General features: G+C 35.5%; 2 protein-coding genes across 7 annotated transcripts in view; one reads left to right on the top strand and one right to left on the bottom strand.

The window, feature by feature from the left end:
- The window catches only part of LOC143900057 (zinc finger protein 830), a 34822-nt gene that overhangs the window by 1885 nt on the left and 13134 nt on the right, over window positions 1–19803 (top strand). The window contains exon 5 of one of the 3 annotated variants that reach the window (XM_077410977.1): window positions 14164–14526. The exons of the other annotated variants lie outside the window; for them this stretch is intronic. The gene's annotated coding sequence lies outside the window, so the exon portion shown is untranslated. Of the gene's footprint in view, window positions 1–14163; window positions 14527–19803 lie in introns of those variants that run through there. 3 annotated transcript variants of the gene reach the window in all.
- The window catches only part of Jus (EB domain-containing julius seizure protein), a 33453-nt gene continuing 13859 nt past the window's right edge, over window positions 210–19803 (bottom strand). Inside the window, exons 2-7 of one of the 4 annotated variants that reach the window (XM_077410973.1) lie at window positions 12850–13002; window positions 11873–12013; window positions 11124–11238; window positions 10062–10282; window positions 8225–8273; window positions 210–7059 (exon numbers count right to left, since the gene is read on the bottom strand). In XM_077410973.1, the coding sequence (XP_077267099.1) occupies window positions 6981–7059; window positions 8225–8273; window positions 10062–10282; window positions 11124–11238; window positions 11873–12013; window positions 12850–13002 (758 nt within the window). In that variant the 3' untranslated portion in view covers window positions 210–6980. Of the gene's footprint in view, window positions 7157–8224; window positions 8274–10061; window positions 10283–11123; window positions 11239–11872; window positions 12014–12849; window positions 13003–19803 lie in introns of all 4 variants that reach the window. The other 3 variants (XM_077410972.1, XM_077410974.1, XM_077410975.1) reach the window with 3 other exon arrangements.

Genomic DNA, 19803 nt, shown 5'->3' with positions numbered 1-19803 from the left:
AAAGAATATTGAAACTCGTAATTAAATATATATCTTTTTTTATTTGAAAAAAGCAACGTAAACCGTTTTATTATTTATTATAATTAGTGTTATCCTTCTAATTAAATTCCATAACTAGATTTTTATTTTTTACATCTCATGATTTCTTGTCACTTTTGCTGGGCGACTAATAAAACGGTAAAGAGGAAAATTAAATCAATATATGTGACTTGTTTAGTGTATTAAGATTTTATTAAAACGAATTTGAAGAGTCAGAATATAATTGAGTTTTAGATACATTTTTGGTATATTAGATTATACTTATTGATCGTCGTAAGCTATATAATATGAAAAGTATGATATAAAGATTACGAAGTACGCTAAGCCGCTATAATAAAGTTAGTACAGGTAATTACGAAGTAGATCACGTAATTTGACGATATCCATCTTCATTTTTGCACATACCGGACATTATAAAATACTGAAAATTGGAGAAAGAGGGACTCGCGTATATTTCACCCGCACCCAATCTCATACCGTGTCTTCTAAACATACTATCGACGCTATCGCGCTTGACGCGCTTTCAAATTTTCTCTGGTACCAATTTTTCGATGATATCTACGATGCGATTTCAACAGAGAGTTCCTTGGGATTTCAGTTGCTGTCTAAAAACCGTCACTACGTAGATATCCTTAGATTATTAATGTAATTAGTTATAGTATAGAACTTATTCATAGACTTATACTCGTCACATAAATCAGCATTTACGCTTAGATCAAAGATCTACGCATCATCGATGCAATTGAATATATATTAAATATTATATACGATATATATATATATATATATATATATATATATATATATTTAATTGCATATATGTATGCAAAAACAATATATATGTATATATTTTTTTTTCTTTTTTTTTTTGTCATTTTAAACGCGTATTATTGAAAATTTATACTCTATGATCGGATCACAATGTGTCGTGAGTACCGTTGACGATCTGCTACTCGAGCAACGGTAAGACAGACAGAAATGGTTCCATCTATCTCGTGGATAATAATAAATGCAAGCATAAAGTTTACGATATATATAATATGATGAACTTTAGCAATCCGCAAAAGCTTAATTAATAATAGAGTATTAATACCACATACCGCATAGTCTCTTGAAAGCAAGCAGTTTTAGCGCTTAGATTAAATCTTATCGCTAGTTACATATACGAAGAAACAACTTACTTCGTCGTCTTATAAGATATAATATATGTCGCGCGACAATTAACGTTTACTGTGTAAAGTAGAAGTACGGTTTTGGGTGACAATATTCGTGCTGAGTTCGAAGATACTGAAAAATCCGTTAGGTAAATTATAATTACAATTACTCGCATTGTACTCGAGGGTTGTCGTTAAAAAATACGAAATTGCGCTCGCATATTCATATTCATCGTTGAAATAATCGTCATTTGTACCAAATGCATTGATTATCCATCGCCGTTTCCTCGTAGAACGGGAATCATTGACGGTGATCGTCTATAATTTTGGGACATGGTGATCTCTAACGCATATTCGTGAAATACTAGATCGAAACTAATCAATATCAAGTAGGGAAATGTTATTCTGAAATTCTGCAAATTTTGCATGCCCTATATATTATAGATAGAAGCTAATTCTTTATCTTTGCTATGATAGTCAATGGCCTTTCTCTAATCGCGACTATGTATTGGTCAATTAACAATAGTAGGTTATTTGCATATAGTTTGAAATTTTTTTTGCATTCGACCCTTTTTGTGAAATATTTTTTTTTTTAGGGAACGGGCGATGATCCAAACACTTCCCCATATTTGGATCACGGCGTCGTTCCTCTTTGTATTATTCACACCCATCATTTCTCGTTAAGATATCAAAAAAATCTCGACCGTTTTAATCTACAGTCATCATTGAGATTAATTTGGTCGTTGAAAAGATCGCGTGACTGCCTCAGCAGTTACGAATCCGTCGATTAATGTTAGCGCAGTGAATCGGTTTGGCACGCGATAATGCGCGATTCAAAAAAACTTTTTAGATGCATGCTATAAACTTGCTAGAGCCTATTCTCTCGCCTACAAATTGTTCAGCGAATAATAATGCTTGGGAGCCGATGACTAAAATCGAAACTACCTGATTGAAACTATGTGAGATACACTGTGTATAAAACGAAATTAGTTCTGACAAAAGAACGTCGTAATTACATATTATTCAATAACGTAATATTCGTAGTACATATTATTCGTACATCTTATTCGTTTGTCATCGAACAAATCGATCCGTCAAACAATAAGGAAAATCTTAAACTTACGACGTTACAAAAGTATCTAGCACTAGAAAGTGTTTTACTTTTACCATCGAGCTTCTAGTAGAGTAAAGTGTGCAAAAAGTGTTACTTAATCCCTTACTTGTTAGAATTAGAGACTTACAAAAGTGAGCGAGCGTCTTCGAGTGATAAGGAATAGGCACTCTGCTTGTTCCATTTTGCTCCCTCTCTTTTTTCATCCTTTTCTTCGTTTCTTTCTTTTGTTTAAGGGCGGAGAAAAAGATCTGTGCGCGAACTTGCTCGCGAATATACTCTTGATAAGTGATATCGGATTTAAAGTATACTTAGAATATCATATAATATATCCGCATCGTCGAAGCGTCTCTCAACTACCCTATATAGATAATTATCCTGAAGCTCGAAAAATCCACCCAGATTTCGTGCAGATCATTTTGCGCGATCGATGGATCGTGTGTATATAAGTGTGCTCATTATCTCTCGCGTTTTAGACTTAATAAATACTGTAGAGTCTAGAAGAAGAATGTCGTGTCCCGAAATCGCGCGATCCTGGAACGGAAACCTTCCCCGAATTTCGTTTCTGGATCGTTCCGATTTCTCGGCGGTGACTTCAATGATTCGATCGGCTAAAATCACCCAATCTTACGCGCTAGATTCTCATCTGCAAATACGATTACATTCTGGCCATCTCACACGTACACATACACGCGCACGCACGCATTATCCCTTATAGTGAGTCCCGCGGCGACGGTGCCTCGGCCTCATCGCTGCGTGAAAAGTACTATCGGTAATATCGGTGATAATAATGCTTGCTCTTCGATCCGCGCGCGGATGCGAATCCACCGGATGGTCGTAGGATGCGTGCCACGATAGTGACGAATTTAAACGCGGACGATGTCAGGTGCGGGGCGGGTATAATATCCTAAGCGAGTCGTTTTGCTCGACGTTCCTCGTACGAGCGACAATTACAGCGACAGCAACTATAATGATGATATAATAATAATAATAACAGTAATAATAATAGTGACAGTAATAGTGACGATAACAATGTAATCACGATAATGCTCGCGAGGATAATCGCAGTTACGCTACTGCACACGGATCACAGAGTGGAGACAATCGCTAGGCGTTACAGAAGTAATCTACAGATAGTGCAGATAGTGCCAAGCTTTCATAAATAATCGTGTTTTCACGCATTTATCAATATATTTTATAGATTTTTTCTCGCGCGATACGTATGTATGCATGTAAATGTATATATATATTTTTTTTATTTATATATATATGTGTTTGTTTTATATATTCTGTACTCGTAATAAATGGTCGATAAATTTAGATCTATCTTTAGGAACGCGACAGCGCAGGCACTAAATTGTTGAGATACAATCGTACTGGGCTACGATTGCTCGTCTGCCCTCACAATTCTATCGCATACGGACATTGCAAGCTTTCGAGATACCGAGATGTACTCTTGTGCGATTAACAATAAGATATTCGTATAAAGTCGCGTGTTTTGTGTGTCGAAACTTGTATATAATATCGCGCTTTTTTTTTTTGGTCTCTCTACGCAAAGAGATTCTTTTCCACCTAACACCGGACATAAGAGTTTAACAAATTTCCGTTAAACTCTTGACAAGTGCACACGCAACATTCACCAATGATACAATATTGTTATGTTTTTTTTTTTTCAACGAAGCAAGCTAAAAGCATTTTTCTAGCGATCGAGATATGTCGCGTGAGCAAAATCTGACAAGATTTCAGATATCGTATATCGCAGAGAAGAGAGGAGTTGTAGGAGGAAAAAAGCGATAATGAACGGCAAAGCTTATAATTAGCAACGTTCCCATATACGATCCTAAAATACTTACTCTAAATCTTACAACTTCTTGTGGATTATATGCGTACTCTTTGGACCGCTACAAACTAGATTTATTTTTTAATGTCTCTTTCTTTAAAGAATTATATTTTTTAATAGATATATTCTTTATCACTTCAACTCCTCTTTCTCTTGCTTCTTGTCACCAATGAGGAGAAAGCCGTAAATTTCCGAGCACTAGTCGTTGCCGATGTTGCGTCGAGCTCAATGTACATTTTCATCTGCCTGTTCAATGAATCAAATTTATTATCAATATACGAATGTCAGACTTCGAATTTCGGTCATATTTAATTTCTGTCGAGCTCGGCGTTAGCGATAAATTTTTGGCTGCGAGAAGAGACGATTCTGTCGCGTGATTATTGATTCTAGACGTCAAACGTCATCGCATCGATACATACATGAAACAAACTATAGAAATATATGTGTCTATTGGTCATTCTACGATTTTCCTTCGCTGTTTAACTCGATATAGAAATGCACGTAGTGCGCCTCATACGGATTTCTACCGGGCGCCGTAAAACGGCAACCTACAGGTTTTCAAAAGAGGTGGAAAATTTGAATAACGTTCCTCAAATAAAGTTTCTCTAAAAATCCTTAGAGCTTTCTGAATCTTGCAATTTCTTTGATTTTTCTAATAATACATAGTATATCTTGCAAAGAATAAAATATACACTTCTTTAAAAGGAATTATTTTTTTTCGGTAATGTATCTCAGTTTTATCTGTCATTTAATATAGATATTACAATAAACTCTCCAAAATAGAAAGAGGCAGAAAAGTAAGAAAAACTTTTGAATTTTAAGACGTTTCTTTAATTGTAAGGGAAAATTCTTATTCGCAAACATTCTTTTTCTTCTCGGTCTATGAGAAATTTGTGCGCATCTCGAGGAAATGTCTACTCGTGCTCTGATTAATTCTATTTAATTGATACAATTATTATTCAGTGCTACGCTTTTGATTGTATGTGGCTTAATATTCGTCAGATACATTCTTAATCACCGCCGCGTGGCACCGTCTCAGCGAATTCGGCAACGCACATCGTTCTTCAATTTCGCACCTCCAAAAACGTGCGTCGCGCTCTTCTCTCTGGTCCCTTTCGCGTTGGCTTGTCGCGAGCCACGCGAGCCGCAGCATCGCTCTCTCGATGTAAAGGATTAATCATTGATCCCGCGATCGTCGCTCTGCCGCGTCTCGACGCCGCCGCGTCACACGTCGAAAAAAAACTTTCAGGGAAAAGGCATGCGCATCTGATCGTACCGATCATCGCATCGACACTGTGAATGACTTGTCCTCGCTTCAATCCCTAATGTGATCTATACTGTGAGAATCCGACCGGTCGACATTAGTTGAAGAAAACTATCATTGCTTCATCTTTTAATAATAATGAGAACTGGCGGCTATATGTGACCCGACAATTTAGTCAATTGCAATCGCTATTCATCATAATTTCCTCAACGGACTGTGTTGTATTACCATATATGTTTCTTCTCGATGTATCCTTCAAGGGATATTCTATGAGAGCGTGTATCGCGTACGATGGTTATCAATTGTGTCATTGTGTGTTCCATACGTTATATGCATTCCCGTTAAACGATCGAATGCGGTGCTAAAACCGCTTGGTCCGAAAGGCGTTGGCGTTACAGGTGTGTTTCAATAATTGTCCATCGCCGCAATAATTGTGCATTGTCACGTTACGGTATCGGCGCGCTTTGATTCCACAAACGATTGAAACAGCTACCACGAGGTGAACGGGCGAGAAACCGCATCGATAGTCGAACGAGCAACAGAATTATGTTGTCACAGTATCAAGAGATATGATAATTTCCATCTCTTTCAGCATCAAGTACTATCGCACCATTTATTTTTTCTTTTTTTTAGTAACGTTCTTCGAATAGTCTCTCCCGAAATATCTTCTACGATATTTCGTAACTTAAGTGTATTGAATCATGTGTACCGAATCGTTTTTTTTTTATACTAAACAATTCTCTGTTCTCAAAACGGCTCGTTAACATCTTGTCGAGCTAATACGAAAAATTAATTCACTACTTGATGTAGTCATACGATTGCTAATCTTTCAGTTTTAGTCACAGCTGCTATTGCTAAAAACAGCATAATAGGCATTCCATTACTGAAAGTTTACTTGTCTACCTTGTAATAAGCTATGTTTATGTTTCTTTTCTATTTCTGAGATGGCTTTCTGATTTAGCATCCCATCGGCAAAATAAGAGAATTAAACAAAAATCAATATTCTGATGAACCATCATTCAATTATATTTTATATTAGATACGTAGAGGACTATCGAATTATATCAAAAGAGAGACGCGCTGAAAAGACTCCTCGCAATTAATCTAACCGGGTGTGGTTCTCCTGCTATTGTTAAAGTAGCGGCAATAGGTCCTTATAGGCGACTCCAATTACCGATAATTTTATATATACCTCGACCTCGTCGAGATCTCGACGTCAGGCTCGAGTCGTCGGTATTTCGTCGCGATTTATCTAGGCGAAGTATTTACCAATGATATTTGCATTATCGAACGTGAAATTTTCGTTCCTCAGCCGTTGAACGGAAACTTGGAGATCGAAGCGGGCCAATTTATATATGCGGGTTGAAGATTTATTTACGGACGGCGATCTATATGCGATGTAGTGCCGCGCGTTAATCTACGCGGGACTAAGTAAGTGACAAACGGGAATGTGTTGTCGATTGGATCGTTTGTGCTAAGACGATCCTAGCTTATGCCTTCGCGTCGAGAATCTCGACGGTGACGTTCTCCAGGACCGGATCGGTGACGTTGTTCGTATGATTCGGAGATTTGTTAGTCGGAGATTTCACCGAGGCGCCCGAACCGTTCCCGCTGCTGTTGTGGCTCCCACGTCGCGATCCTGTGCGTGACCCTGGCGACAGAGATTTTCTTGCTAAAGAATCGCGTGCTTTGGCGCGACAGCGCGGCAGCACGACACGAAAAGCCAGAATAACTTTAAGCATGAAGACCTGCGCGGAAGAAATGCATTAGTCAGAGCAAAGTAGTCAATCGTCACAAACGGTGAATGCATGTATCTGAATGTGCTCGTGTATGTGTTGTGCATTGTGTGTATGTATTGTGTATGTACATGGCATGTATAATGAGAGCACGCTACATCTTTTTTTTCTAACGAAAGAATTCGAGCCTCGACAATCGAAAAGTACTAAGCAAAAACTGCTTTATCTTTCTTCGTACACTTTTTCTTCTTCAAGATATACAGATATTTTTATTATGAAATGATTATAAACTGCACATTTATTACACAATTGTGAGCTATAAGTTACTGTCAAAGTTTGGAAATCAATATTTTGATTTGAGGATTAAAATAATATTATAATACCGAGCAATCAAGAACTAGCAATTTATTCTTAATGTAATAATTTATGTACACGATTGAAAAGTCGTATGAAAAATTTTACGGAAGTTTAATATCATAAAGCACATTACTTTAATTATCTAACTAGCTAACTCTCTATCTGAAAAGTAGATAATCTTCAGTATCTTTATGGTAAAAAAGACTCCTTTAATCTCTTCATTTGATTAAATCGATAAGTGTTTCATGAGATTATTATAAGTTTAGTGATTGCCTCAGTGTGTTCATGAACTGCGTGCGAAAATGTAAACACACGAATGTAAGTGCATTTTTGCGCAAATCAAAATTTGAACAATACTAAATTGCACTATGTCACTTCTCTACTTCTCATTAAAGGGAATAAGAGAACCTTTTTTCAATAACTGTGCATGAACGAAATTAAGGAAAGGAATAATCCTTTGCAATTTCTCTTACGTTAATCAATGTAATACAAATTTTAAAATTATTTAATTTTAGAATGTTCCTATTCCCTCATGATGCTACATATTTACGTTCTTTCTAGTGAAAATGTTTTCTCTATGTAGCTCATCTATCGATGTGATGTTTTTATATGAACGAATTATCGTGCAGATGCAAACAACGATATTTTACTATAGCAAGCAACTATATTTGCAAATTTCAATATAAACTATGTTTGCAATAAACTTTCTCTAGTATAACTCACAAGTTACTAAACTGAAGTTGCGACGTGTCCTCAATAGGGCTGTATAACACTGGATCGTATAACATTATGAACGCTTTAGTCTCGATCTCGATATATTTGTACTTGTACTTTATTTACTTTTGCAAGACAAGTATGTGGAAATAAAGTTGTCAGAAAAACTAAATTTGCCCACTTAAGAAACCATGTCGCATCGGAAGAATGTTTACAATAGAACGCCTCGATCAACAGAATAGTCAAGAATGATAGTCACAGTTGAGATCTTTGAGGACAACTACTTTAAACGTTGACTGCAAAGAGAGTTGAGTTAATTAAAAAGTGTATTTTAACGATAAATCAAGGTACCAAATAATAAATCGCTGTGCCAACTTGAACTTTGAATCAAATTAATAAATTGTGTGAATGAAAAATTATATTTCATATAAATAGATATAGTAACGTGATATAATAACGTAATAATATATTATTCATGGTTATTTACTAGTTACGTAACGCAAAATAAATTTAATTTAAAGACTAAATGACAACATATTTATATATAATATGATAATTCAAATGTCACAATTAAAAAGTAATAATGTTTTAAAAATTAATTTAATTGAAAAAAAAATGTTAAAAATGTTACTCCGGATAGAAAGTTCAACGATTCTAATGTTGGCAAAAGGATAATTCCTTGATTCGATCTATAGCTACCCTCTTGGCAGGCGACTGTACATGCGTAAAGTACAAGAATATTCTGTACCAAGGAGCGTAAAAAGAGCTCTTCTACATAAGAGTAGACAGGTATTATAGATAAATGGTCACTCTTAAATATGGATACTTGTATGTATAATACATACGCAGTCCTGTGAAAATCGATGCACTCCAAGTCCTGTCTTTCAAACGAAATCCTCGTAGATGGAGTATGGCAGAGTACGTGATGCTTATACAATCTAATTAAATTACGCGACACGCGAGGCACGCACGCATTATCTATAAAATGTGTTCGGGGAATCCTAATCCCTTCGGCGGTAGAAAATCCTTTGATTAACTCGAGGGAAAATAATATGCAAATTTGCTCTCGCGTATATTATATACGAATTTACTATGTAAATTGCTGTAACACGGCTTGCTAATAATCAATTTATGAATACTTACAAAAAAGTGGCAGTAATTTAAAAAAAAAAAGATTTAAAAAAGGTACGTAAATCGACTCTTTTTTAATATCAAATAATTTTTAAGTAACAAAATTAATATAATTATTAATTATAAAATACAGAACTTTGATATAGTGACGAAGTTTTATCACACATTATTGATTGTAATTGTAAATTGTGTAGTGTGTAGACATATCAAAATTATGCGCAAAATAAACCACGTGTTGTTAATAAAAAATAAACTTAAAATCTCTTATTAAATGTGAGAACGAAGAATAATCTGCAATTTGAGAAACGTTATATTTCATTTTGGTGATGAATCAATCATGTGACACTTTGAGTAAGTGAATAAAATGTTTTTGAGCGAGGAGAGAATATATATAAATAACATGGCAATAACACGAATGCAATATGATACAAAAAAATTAAAAATAAAACTCGAGAGCACAAACATTTTAACCACGTCTCTCATATAATCATTCGCATCAATTCTTGTTTTGAATTAGATTAAAAGTTTTACTCGTCAATTACTTTATTGTCAGTCAACTCGCGGATAATGAGAGCTATCTTCCGTTGGATTCATCGATTTTCACGAAGCTGCACTGAAAATATCGCGAAACAGACAGAAGAGAGTCGCTTGCTCTATTTCAACAGGGCTTTGAATAACAAGTTGCTTGCTTAGTAAGTGAATGAAAAACCCGTACGGCTCATTCTGTGCTGTGAGTGGTGAGAGTGTTTCGCACCTTGCGAGGCGTTCGGCGAGTGGGCCCTCAAGGACGCCATCGAGGGTTGTCTCGACGGAGCTCGTACGCTCGCCCTCGAACCGCGTCTCTCATGTAAGAGTTTGTTCTCTCTCAGCAGCGAAACGTTCATCAGTCGCGCGTTGGGTGTATTAAAGATAGTGCGGTTCTCTCGCCAGCGGGCCCTGCAATTTCATATCGCGCTAGATGATTAACAAATCAGATGCCTGCGACGACGTTTTTATTTAATCGCCCTCTTTTCCGTTTGTTATCAACAGTTAGTCAAATTCTTTTTGCATGGCAAAATTTGTACGATATAGTTGGCACGCTTATGCAGCGAATCTTGAAATTTTCCACGTATATCTTAGAGTGTTCTCTATCTTGTGAGATTTACAAATGTTCTGCAGTGAGTTAATATTTTTATTTCAGCTTTGAAAATAGACCATTTTTGTACATATATATGTAGTTATAATTGTATTTTCTACACGAGAAATGAGAAATTCTGCAAATGTAATATTAGCAGAATATACGAATAATTGAGCAAAAGTTTCGTAAAATCGATTGATTTTGTAAACGCTAAAACATTTTGTGTGCGACCTCATTTCTCCGTGATGAATGGAATCATAAAACAATGCTGCATTATTTCCCACAGAAACACATACACAATAGCATATAACAATATTTTAAGAAATTTTAATTATTCTATATGCGATTATTTTATTGAACACATGTCGACACTGCGATTTGTCAAATAAAACAACAGTCATCCGAACTAATTGCATATCAGTATTGAAATTTGAACAACTTCAATTAAAGTTGTCACCGGAATACGATTTTAATTCCATCCTACGATTAAACTCGAATTAACATTTCAATTATTTGTGGCTGACGTGCAAGAGGTTTATTGAAATTGGGTTGCGTTATTATTTAAAGGATATTGCAAATTTAATTGAAGTTTGTCCACGCTTTATTTTGATACGAAGTGCACAAAATTATTTGTAACGCTTATCAAACTGATCCGCTTACTTGCTGAAGAGTCTAAGAACGACGCAGATGATGACAAACATCAGTGCCATGGCAACGAGAATGCCGATCATCGCCGGATCGATGTACCGGAGGCTGGTTGACTCTTTGACCTCGGCTGAAAACAAATCGGTCGGTTTGCACCAGGGACCGCGGAACTAGACGCTCGTAAATTAAATCCCACATGCCCTAAAGGAATTAGGAGTTAAATGCGCACCGAGATACATATACCTAAAAAATGGCGAACTTAAAAGAAGAAGAATACGCGTGTATTGAGTATAAAGAATATATGATGTTTTTATCATTTACGATAGTTAACTGTCATTCTGTCAACTGATAACTTTGTTATTTCAGCATTCTTTTTTTTAGTAATTTTAAACATTAAACTTGAATTCTTAAATCTTATTCGATTTATACCTATTCGATAATACTTATCGTTAAAAAGTAAAAGCGATGAAAATAACATAATTAATATTATAAAACGTAATAGATATTTAGCAAGAAACTTGAGTTAATTAATTGCATATTTCTTTAACCGCAACGTTATATACTTCTTATTTTTGTTTATCTGCATTTTCATGCAAGGAAGATATTCTTGGCGTATGAGGGATATCGGAAGCAAGTGGGAGAGCTAAGGCGTCATTAATTCCGGCGCTTTCAATTCTCGCCGAACCGTGTCAAAGTCGTGTTGGCACGACAGGATTTTCATTAAAGCTGTCATGTTCTCATTTCTTGAGAATTCCGTTTCTTACCTACGCAGGTTATTACACCGTCCGCCTGGATCACCGGGATCTTCTCGAAAAGACAGATGCATCGGCCGTCGCGACATTCCGTTTGGATCACCCGCGCCTCGCATTGCTCGTGGAAAAAACAGGACTCGTTCACATTCGCCGCTAAAATAATTTTCAGAATACATTCGCCGTGAGTTATGGAAGTGTAAATGGGAAATTATAAATGCGCTGTAAAACAATATTTCAAAAATACTCTAAGATATGAGTTCCGATCGTGTATTCTGAATATCAAGACATTTTTTTATATTCTGAGTTATTGTGTTTACACTAGATAACTTTTAAACATTTCTTTCTCTGCTAAACACGTTAAAAATCCTTTCTTTTAATTCTTGGTGAATTTATTAACGCGTAATTTATTTCTTATGTAAGTAAATACTAATAACATTCTTGAGCTTCGGCATTATAGTTCACTCCCATGCAACGATAATCGAATCGACTTGTTTGATTGCGAAATGATTCGCACGGTTTACCACGCGATATCATGTACGAAATCGCAATTATTGGATGTGGCAACTTGGCCAAGAATAAAATAGAATTATTCTCGATCGAGATAGCACCAGCCCATTTACCTATAGCAAGTGCATTCGCGTATGGAAATTAATCGCACTGACATATGCGTCGTGCTGGGTCACTTTTTCTGGATGGAATTTCTTTTGTCTGCTGAACTTTATCTTGTGCATATAAGCTAACAAACTATAGCTACATTAATATCTTAACACAATATTTTAGAGTTAGTTCCTATCGAACTATATATGCTGTCGCTAATAATGTTGAAACGCGACACTGTTTTATAACATTGCAGCTTAAAAGTTTCATGAAAGAAAAACCACTTCAATTTTCTCCCTATGAATTGAGATTCCCCTTGGAGATTCTCATATATTTCATATGTATACGTTCGTAAAACAGCACCACGTGCAGAATATCAGAAAGCAACTTACCGTGTCCGCACTTGTCGATATGGTTCGTAGCCTCAAATTCTTCCTTGCAAGCGCACTTTTTCTTCTTTGGTTCACAATAAGAGCCATCGAAGCCGCAATCTATGTCTACCCGACAGTCATCGCCGAATTTGCTCTTGCCTCTACGGGATAGGTCTGCAAAAATATGATTGTTAAACAATAAGAGACATTTTAGAACATATTTATATTGCACTTCTATATATGTATAACTACTAATGATCGTATCTCGCATTTTCATTAAAAAGAAATCAATCTTATATTATTATCAAAAGCAATTAGCTTAAGCTCACTTTAAAAGATCTATAATAATTTGTATTAGCATTCAGAAGAAAATTCGATTTATATTTTTATACGTGGTAGAATACGATAAACATTTGAAGAATCAGAGTATGTATGTACAATGTACATACATATATAGCCTGCGTTAGTTTATTCACATTGGGAGCTATTGGAAAAATAAAATCTGTAATATATACGTTACTTATATTATATATTTTATTTTTTAATAGCTTCCAATGGGAATAAAAGAACGCAGGCATAAAATATTAAAACATACATAAAATTACACAGCATATAAAATTATAAGTACAGTTCTATTCTAAAATCTGGGTAGCGATCATGTAACTTTTTTCCTAGAGCGGAAACGTGAAAAGTGAAAACTTTCATGTAACTATCTCTTTCTATTGGTGTTGAATAGAAAGAGATAAACTTTTCACTTTTCACATTTTTGTCCTAGGGGAAAAGATACATGATTGATCCCCATCAAGATTTGTAGATTCTCTAATTTGGCTTTATAAGGGCACGGGTACATCGGGACATTTCGGCCGCGGCCTATACCTCAAATTCAACCTAAAGTCTGACCTGAAGCTAGTTTCGGCCGCCTATCAAATGTTTACAGCGGGCGGCCTAAATAATTTAGGTCGAATTTGAGGTATAGGCCGCGGCCTAAATTCAGGGAGCCATAAACAGTCGGTATATGAAAGTTTTTAATTTTCCTCTTGCTTCTTTCAATCCTGATTGTTTTTAAAGCTCAAATTTGTCTAAACTTTTGTCACGCAAAAAGTTGAAAGATAGAAACAGGATATCTTGCGCAAAATTCACGCGATAATCATGCAAACATCTTCCCAAGATACGCATATGTTCAAGTGCACGTAAAAAGAGATACATGCGCATGTAAAGGATGCAATAAAACTGACAGTATATAAGGATTGCGAGTTTCGCAAAATTCCTCCATACACTTTCTCAATTTTTAGTAGTATGTTAAAATGCAAAACAGCTGATTAGTCCCTCTTTCAGAAACGCCTGATTGCTGTATTGTCGATGAATAATGGCTCATCTAACAATAAGTTCCACCCTACGACGTTCAACGGAGAAGGACTCTTCTCTCTCTCACATAATATGTGCCGATTCGGAAAAATATCTGCAAGCTTTATAATCCTCGGGAGTCGTTAAAAGGAACGAAATGATTCCAGCTCGCCAGGAGGCAAGCTCTTTCATCTCCGTCATAAATTTCTTAAGAGACGTTAAACCGACGTTAAACAAAGTGTGTTTCTCGCCTTTGCGTAAAAATGCAATCGCTAAATATCGTGGTAAAACGGTATATAAATAGAAATAAGCGTTATAAATTAGATATTAATTTGAGCTACTAATTATAAAACTCGTTATTTAATATTTAATCGCTTCAATATATTATATAATACAAACAGCTCGTTCGCTAAAAAATAATTATACACGGAGAGAATTTTTTGTTATATTTTACCCTTAAATTCACTACAAACTTGGGACAACTTGGCAACCAAGGAATTTTTTAAATATACAAAAGACATTTTACAAACAACGTAATAAAAATTACCAAGCAGATTGGTAAATTTTGAAAAATTATTGAAATTTCTCAGATATATTTTAGTAAAATTAATCAAACATATTTTATATTTTAATGTAATAGATATTAATATTTTTTATTACGGTAGATATTAATCAGAATAGCTCGCATAAAATTCTTGGTGGTACATGTTGTCCCACAATTACCATGACTTCAGTGTAAATTTTAAGAGAAAATTCTCTCCGTGTGTAGTTTGCAGATATACGTACATAGAAATTTTCAATTTTTATCTCGCTCAATCTGGATTATTTTTGAATTTTGATAGTAGTATAGCAAAGCTTTCGGGATACAATGTTGTGCACGATATTTATATCCATTTCATTGATCATGGAAATTGCATAGAACTGCAAGCACGGACTGCACCTTCTGGAAAGTTTACACGCGGATTGGCCAACCGCGGAAATTTGATTAGTGCACAGTAACGACTTCAATTACACAGATTTAGATTGATTTTCTTTCGTATTTCTTTTATCTGCAATATACAGATTCGCCCTTTCTTAATCGAATAAACAAATTAATCTGTTTCTCCCGAGGTAATTTCATCCACTACAATAGTCGCAACTTAACGACTTTATCGTATCTATATAGCATTGAATCAAATGAGGGCTGCGAATTAATATCTTTTATAATTAAAAACGCGAAGCATATACCGAACTCGAAGAGTGAGAATTTTAGAGAGAACTTTCAAACTGATAATTTGCACAACGTTTTTTCTCCTTAATTGCACCGTACTGAAAATTATCAGAAAATGCCAGGCCTCTTTTAGGATTAAACAATTCGTTCGCGCGGCGACCTGGAAGGGTGGCGACTATTCGACGGCTCGAAGTTAAAATGGCGCCAGGCGGGTCAATCTACGCGTTAAAAGTGGGTCAGTCCGTTTCTATGGCACGCTGCCAATGCTCTCACGTGCAGAACCTCCCACAGCTACCCTCGTCGCCACCATCGTCGGCTACCCTCTTTTTTTTCTTTCGAATTACTTTCTGGTCTGCATACGTTCACCCACTTGAAGGCGTGTGGATTGTTCGTGCGTGTCTCTTAATCGGCGTATCGAAAATCGAACCGAAAGACGTGCACCTGATTAAATGGGAATATCAAGCAGGGATGTTATACTTTTCCCTCCGGGTATCGATATCTTAAAATAGGAATTGTTATTGTGCAGCAGGTGTAATTTAGTGCCACAGCGGAAAGCTTTGTCGCGTCACTTGTGACTTACTTATTGCGAACATAATGCGCTAACTTTTTCAAACATTAGGTATTCATAAAGTTTCATGCGGTAATTAATTAACTTTCTGAACTGAATGGATTCTGAATAAGCTTCCCTGTTCTGATGCACGCTTTCTTCTGCTTTTGCAATCTCTATCTCGATGCTGTGTAAAACAATTTTTTCTCTTTTCATCGCAAAAAGTTCAACAATTAATCATTTAAAGATTAATCTTGTTAATATCATTTTAACTACAATACACCAAAATAGACAGTAAATATTATTTTAGCTTTTTCTCTGAAAGTTGTTAATATGTTATCGTTACCAATTGTTACAAATAACAACCATCTTATTTAACGTTCAATTTTTACATATTTTATTAAAAGTTATCTTAAATTAATGATTCCGCTGTTCTGAGACACGAACAGATAGGACAATTATTAATTAAGAATTTTCCTCTTTTTGCAAGAAACTGTCTTCAGGTAACTAGCGACTGAAATGAAGTGAAACACAGCATTTGAGACACAGGGAAACACTCTCCGAGTCGCATGAGAATCTTCCGTGAGAAATAAAAAACAATAGCTTAATATTATGCAAAGTGTATCTTTCTATTACATTACAGTCTAAAGATTTCTGCTAAAAATACTAACTTTAAAAATAATACTATTTTTAATTATAGCTTATAGCATTGAGAGAGATAGTTTCTTTTGACGGCGACGCTCAGTCTCAACGGGACGGCGATCTTACTCGCGATTAGCAATGCCATTACTCTCTCTTTAGACTCCCGTTACACTCTCATTATTGTTCGAGAACTTGAGAAGATTAATCGTTATAAGATGCTCGAGGTGTTCCCATAGACACTTGGTTCCGTGACATGGAATGGGTTGGGTCACGACAGGATGATAAACATGCTCAGAATGTGCACGAGTTTACAGGGAGAATTTTTCTAGACTGATAAAAACCGCCGTACTTTACAAGTTACTTTTATGGACGCTATAGTAAACAAGAAAAACATGAAATATACAGAAACCTGCTGTACAATATTTGTTCTTACAATGAAAACCGTATGAAATATTATATAAGTTGGCGCGAAGGGTCTGTCGTAAATAAAGTCGAAAATCAAAGCAAAATTACCGCTATATGTATCAGTATATTTTTTAATTGTTTTTAAACTTAACACATAACCTGATAAAAATATAAACTTTTCGCATTTTATATTTTGCAACTAAGCCCTGCGAAATCTATTACTGAAGATCGAAAGAAAGATAAGACTCGACAGGCTATATCATAAAAGTTCTGGGTTGAAAAAAAACAGCATAACTTTATATCTTACATTGTTATAACTGTTCGTAGATAACACGTTATTCGACACAACATCGATATAGCAACGAGAATACCTACGCTTCAACCATATGGAGAAAAATATTTTTCCGGTGATTCGAAGATAGCAATACTGTCGAGTTTATCTGAAACTCAACGAAGACCTTTACGACGAATTGGCACGCGAACAGATACGGTGCCCGCTAAAATATCGATTTGCCTTGACGACGAATCGGACTCGATTTCCTGCCTCTGCATCATGCGGGATCTCTTTTTTCCCATTTTAGCTAAGATTGCTTAACCCGTTTAACTTTTCGCGTGTAACATTTCTGTAATAATTTCACTTAACGAAATAAAATAATGTCAATTTAATCTTTAGAAGTCAAATAAAGAGGTCACTCCTTCGTACCTCGGAGAATTCAAGACGCGACGAACGAGGCGGAAGTTTAAAGGATTCTCGAACGCGTATTTCACCGAGGAGTTTTATTTTGCAAGTTACGATTCTCTGGAGAACAGAATTTCAGGATCGGTACGACCGCCGAACAGGCAGTTCGCTCCTGCATGCATGTGTGTTCCGCCTAATATGTGCATACTAGATAACTCTAATATGACTCTACGACTGTCGGAACCAACCGACCAAAATTTCCCCCCAAAGACAGGCGCTGAGATATCGAGGTACCGCTCTTCTATTTTCCAAAACGTAATCATCACTAATCTATTTCAAAAAATGTAACTACTTCTGAGAGCAAATAAAGATAAATTATAGTTATCATGAAAAATGTCATTAAGTCTTATTAAGGACTTAAGGAATAAAGCGAGTAAATTATAATTATTAAAATAAGCTCAAGCTTAAGCAATTTATTTTTATTGTTTTTCTAATGGCTATCTATTTTTTATATTCAATTAATTATTTTTTTGCTCATAAAGAAATAATTTGCAAAAAGAATTAAACAATGCATATAGGTATACATATTAGAGATCCGAGCATAATACAAGTGGTTACGCTTCTCTAATTTAATCCCCCATTACAGTTAAAAGATAAAAAATCTTTTTTCTAAAAAAATTATATTATCGTGGAAAATGTAAATGTAAACGTAGTGTATTAGGGAAAAGGTACAATTATTCGAGAAACGCGGTCAACATTTAATGCGCGAACAATGGTGCAATAGGCGCGCCTGTCGCCGTAAAAAGAGAAGAGATCGATCCACGAGATGAAAATAACGAGCTTCATTTAACGACGTCAGGTTCTCAATCACGCGAGGCAAGATCACCGAGCGACGACGGGACGTTTATCAGAAGATAAATTCCTATCGCGTTTTATTCGTGTCATCAGGATCGTCGAGACGTCCGTGTTTCTCACAGGTTGGAAAGTCGCATAATAATGTTCGCGATATTAAAAAGTGCATGCGGCTCCATAAACTTGCGTGCGCGTATTAATATTGCGGCATCGTCGTCGTGGCACGACACGCAATTTCTTGCTCGCGAACTTATATAGATCACGATTTTTCTGCGGGACGAACATTTTACGTGAAAATTCAGAATCTGAACAAAATCGAAACAAACGCACATTTTTACAGGCAAAATTGAAAGAATATTCAATTTCAAATTTATCAAAAGCAGATTGACTATTTACGCAGATAGTTCCAATTACCGTTACATAAAAAATTGAAAAAAAAATGAGTAACACTGCGGCGGTTATATATATATAACAATGCTGTTGTGCTTACATTTTCTCTACGAACTTTATTCCGGATTCGGCCACTGGACAATTTATATAACCCTTTCCTGAATTTCCAGTTGGCTAGTTTTGGCGTCGACCCAAAAGTGAAACGGAAATAAAAATAAAAATGAAAAGAAAATCCTTCTCACATTTTTTCTACTGGCACCGCGTTATCGTAGAATTACAGGTCAGGTAACTGTTGGATGTATCACGCTTATTAATCGGGCGCTTCGTATTATCCTCATTTCCTTAATTTGTAGTTAGCTTTGGGATCGATCTGAAAGTGCATAAAAATGAAGGTGGAAACGAAGAAAAGCTTTTTCATTTTTCCTGCTGGCAGCAAAATTAAAATTTAGCTAAATGTTGGAGGGTATCGTGTTTATTAATTGAACGTGTTACGGGCTACTTTAACTTATGTCAGATGATGGTGTACATCACAATTTTCTTCCAATAATTACAGGCTAAATATGAGATAAAGCCTATAAGCCTGTAGAGTTTAACGAGTTCGGAATTAGTCTTAGGCGACTAGGGATCTCGTAATCCTCTCTAGAGGGTCATGCTTTTAATCGTACAACTGTAAGCTTTGTCATCATTGACGCGACAAATTGCATTTCTGTTGACTACACAATAATAACGACATTTTTTAATTAAAAAATATTTTAATAAGAGATAGTTAAAATAAAACATTATTATTTCTCCATATCGTCGTAAAAAGTTTAGTTTAATTATAAATAATTAATTGATCTCTTTTTAAAGTTTATATTTATAATAAAAATATGTCATTGCAATATATAGATTTATGCATACGTCATC

The sequence above is a fragment of the Temnothorax americanus genome, unplaced genomic scaffold (genome assembly GCF_048541705.1).
Source record: "Temnothorax americanus isolate GAGA-0224 unplaced genomic scaffold, ASM4854170v1 Scaffold3, whole genome shotgun sequence".
NCBI classification, from domain to species: Eukaryota; Metazoa; Arthropoda; class Insecta; order Hymenoptera; family Formicidae; genus Temnothorax; species Temnothorax americanus.
The sequence above is the reverse complement of the archived record's forward strand: the minus strand, read 5'-3'. Positions and strand labels throughout refer to the sequence as shown.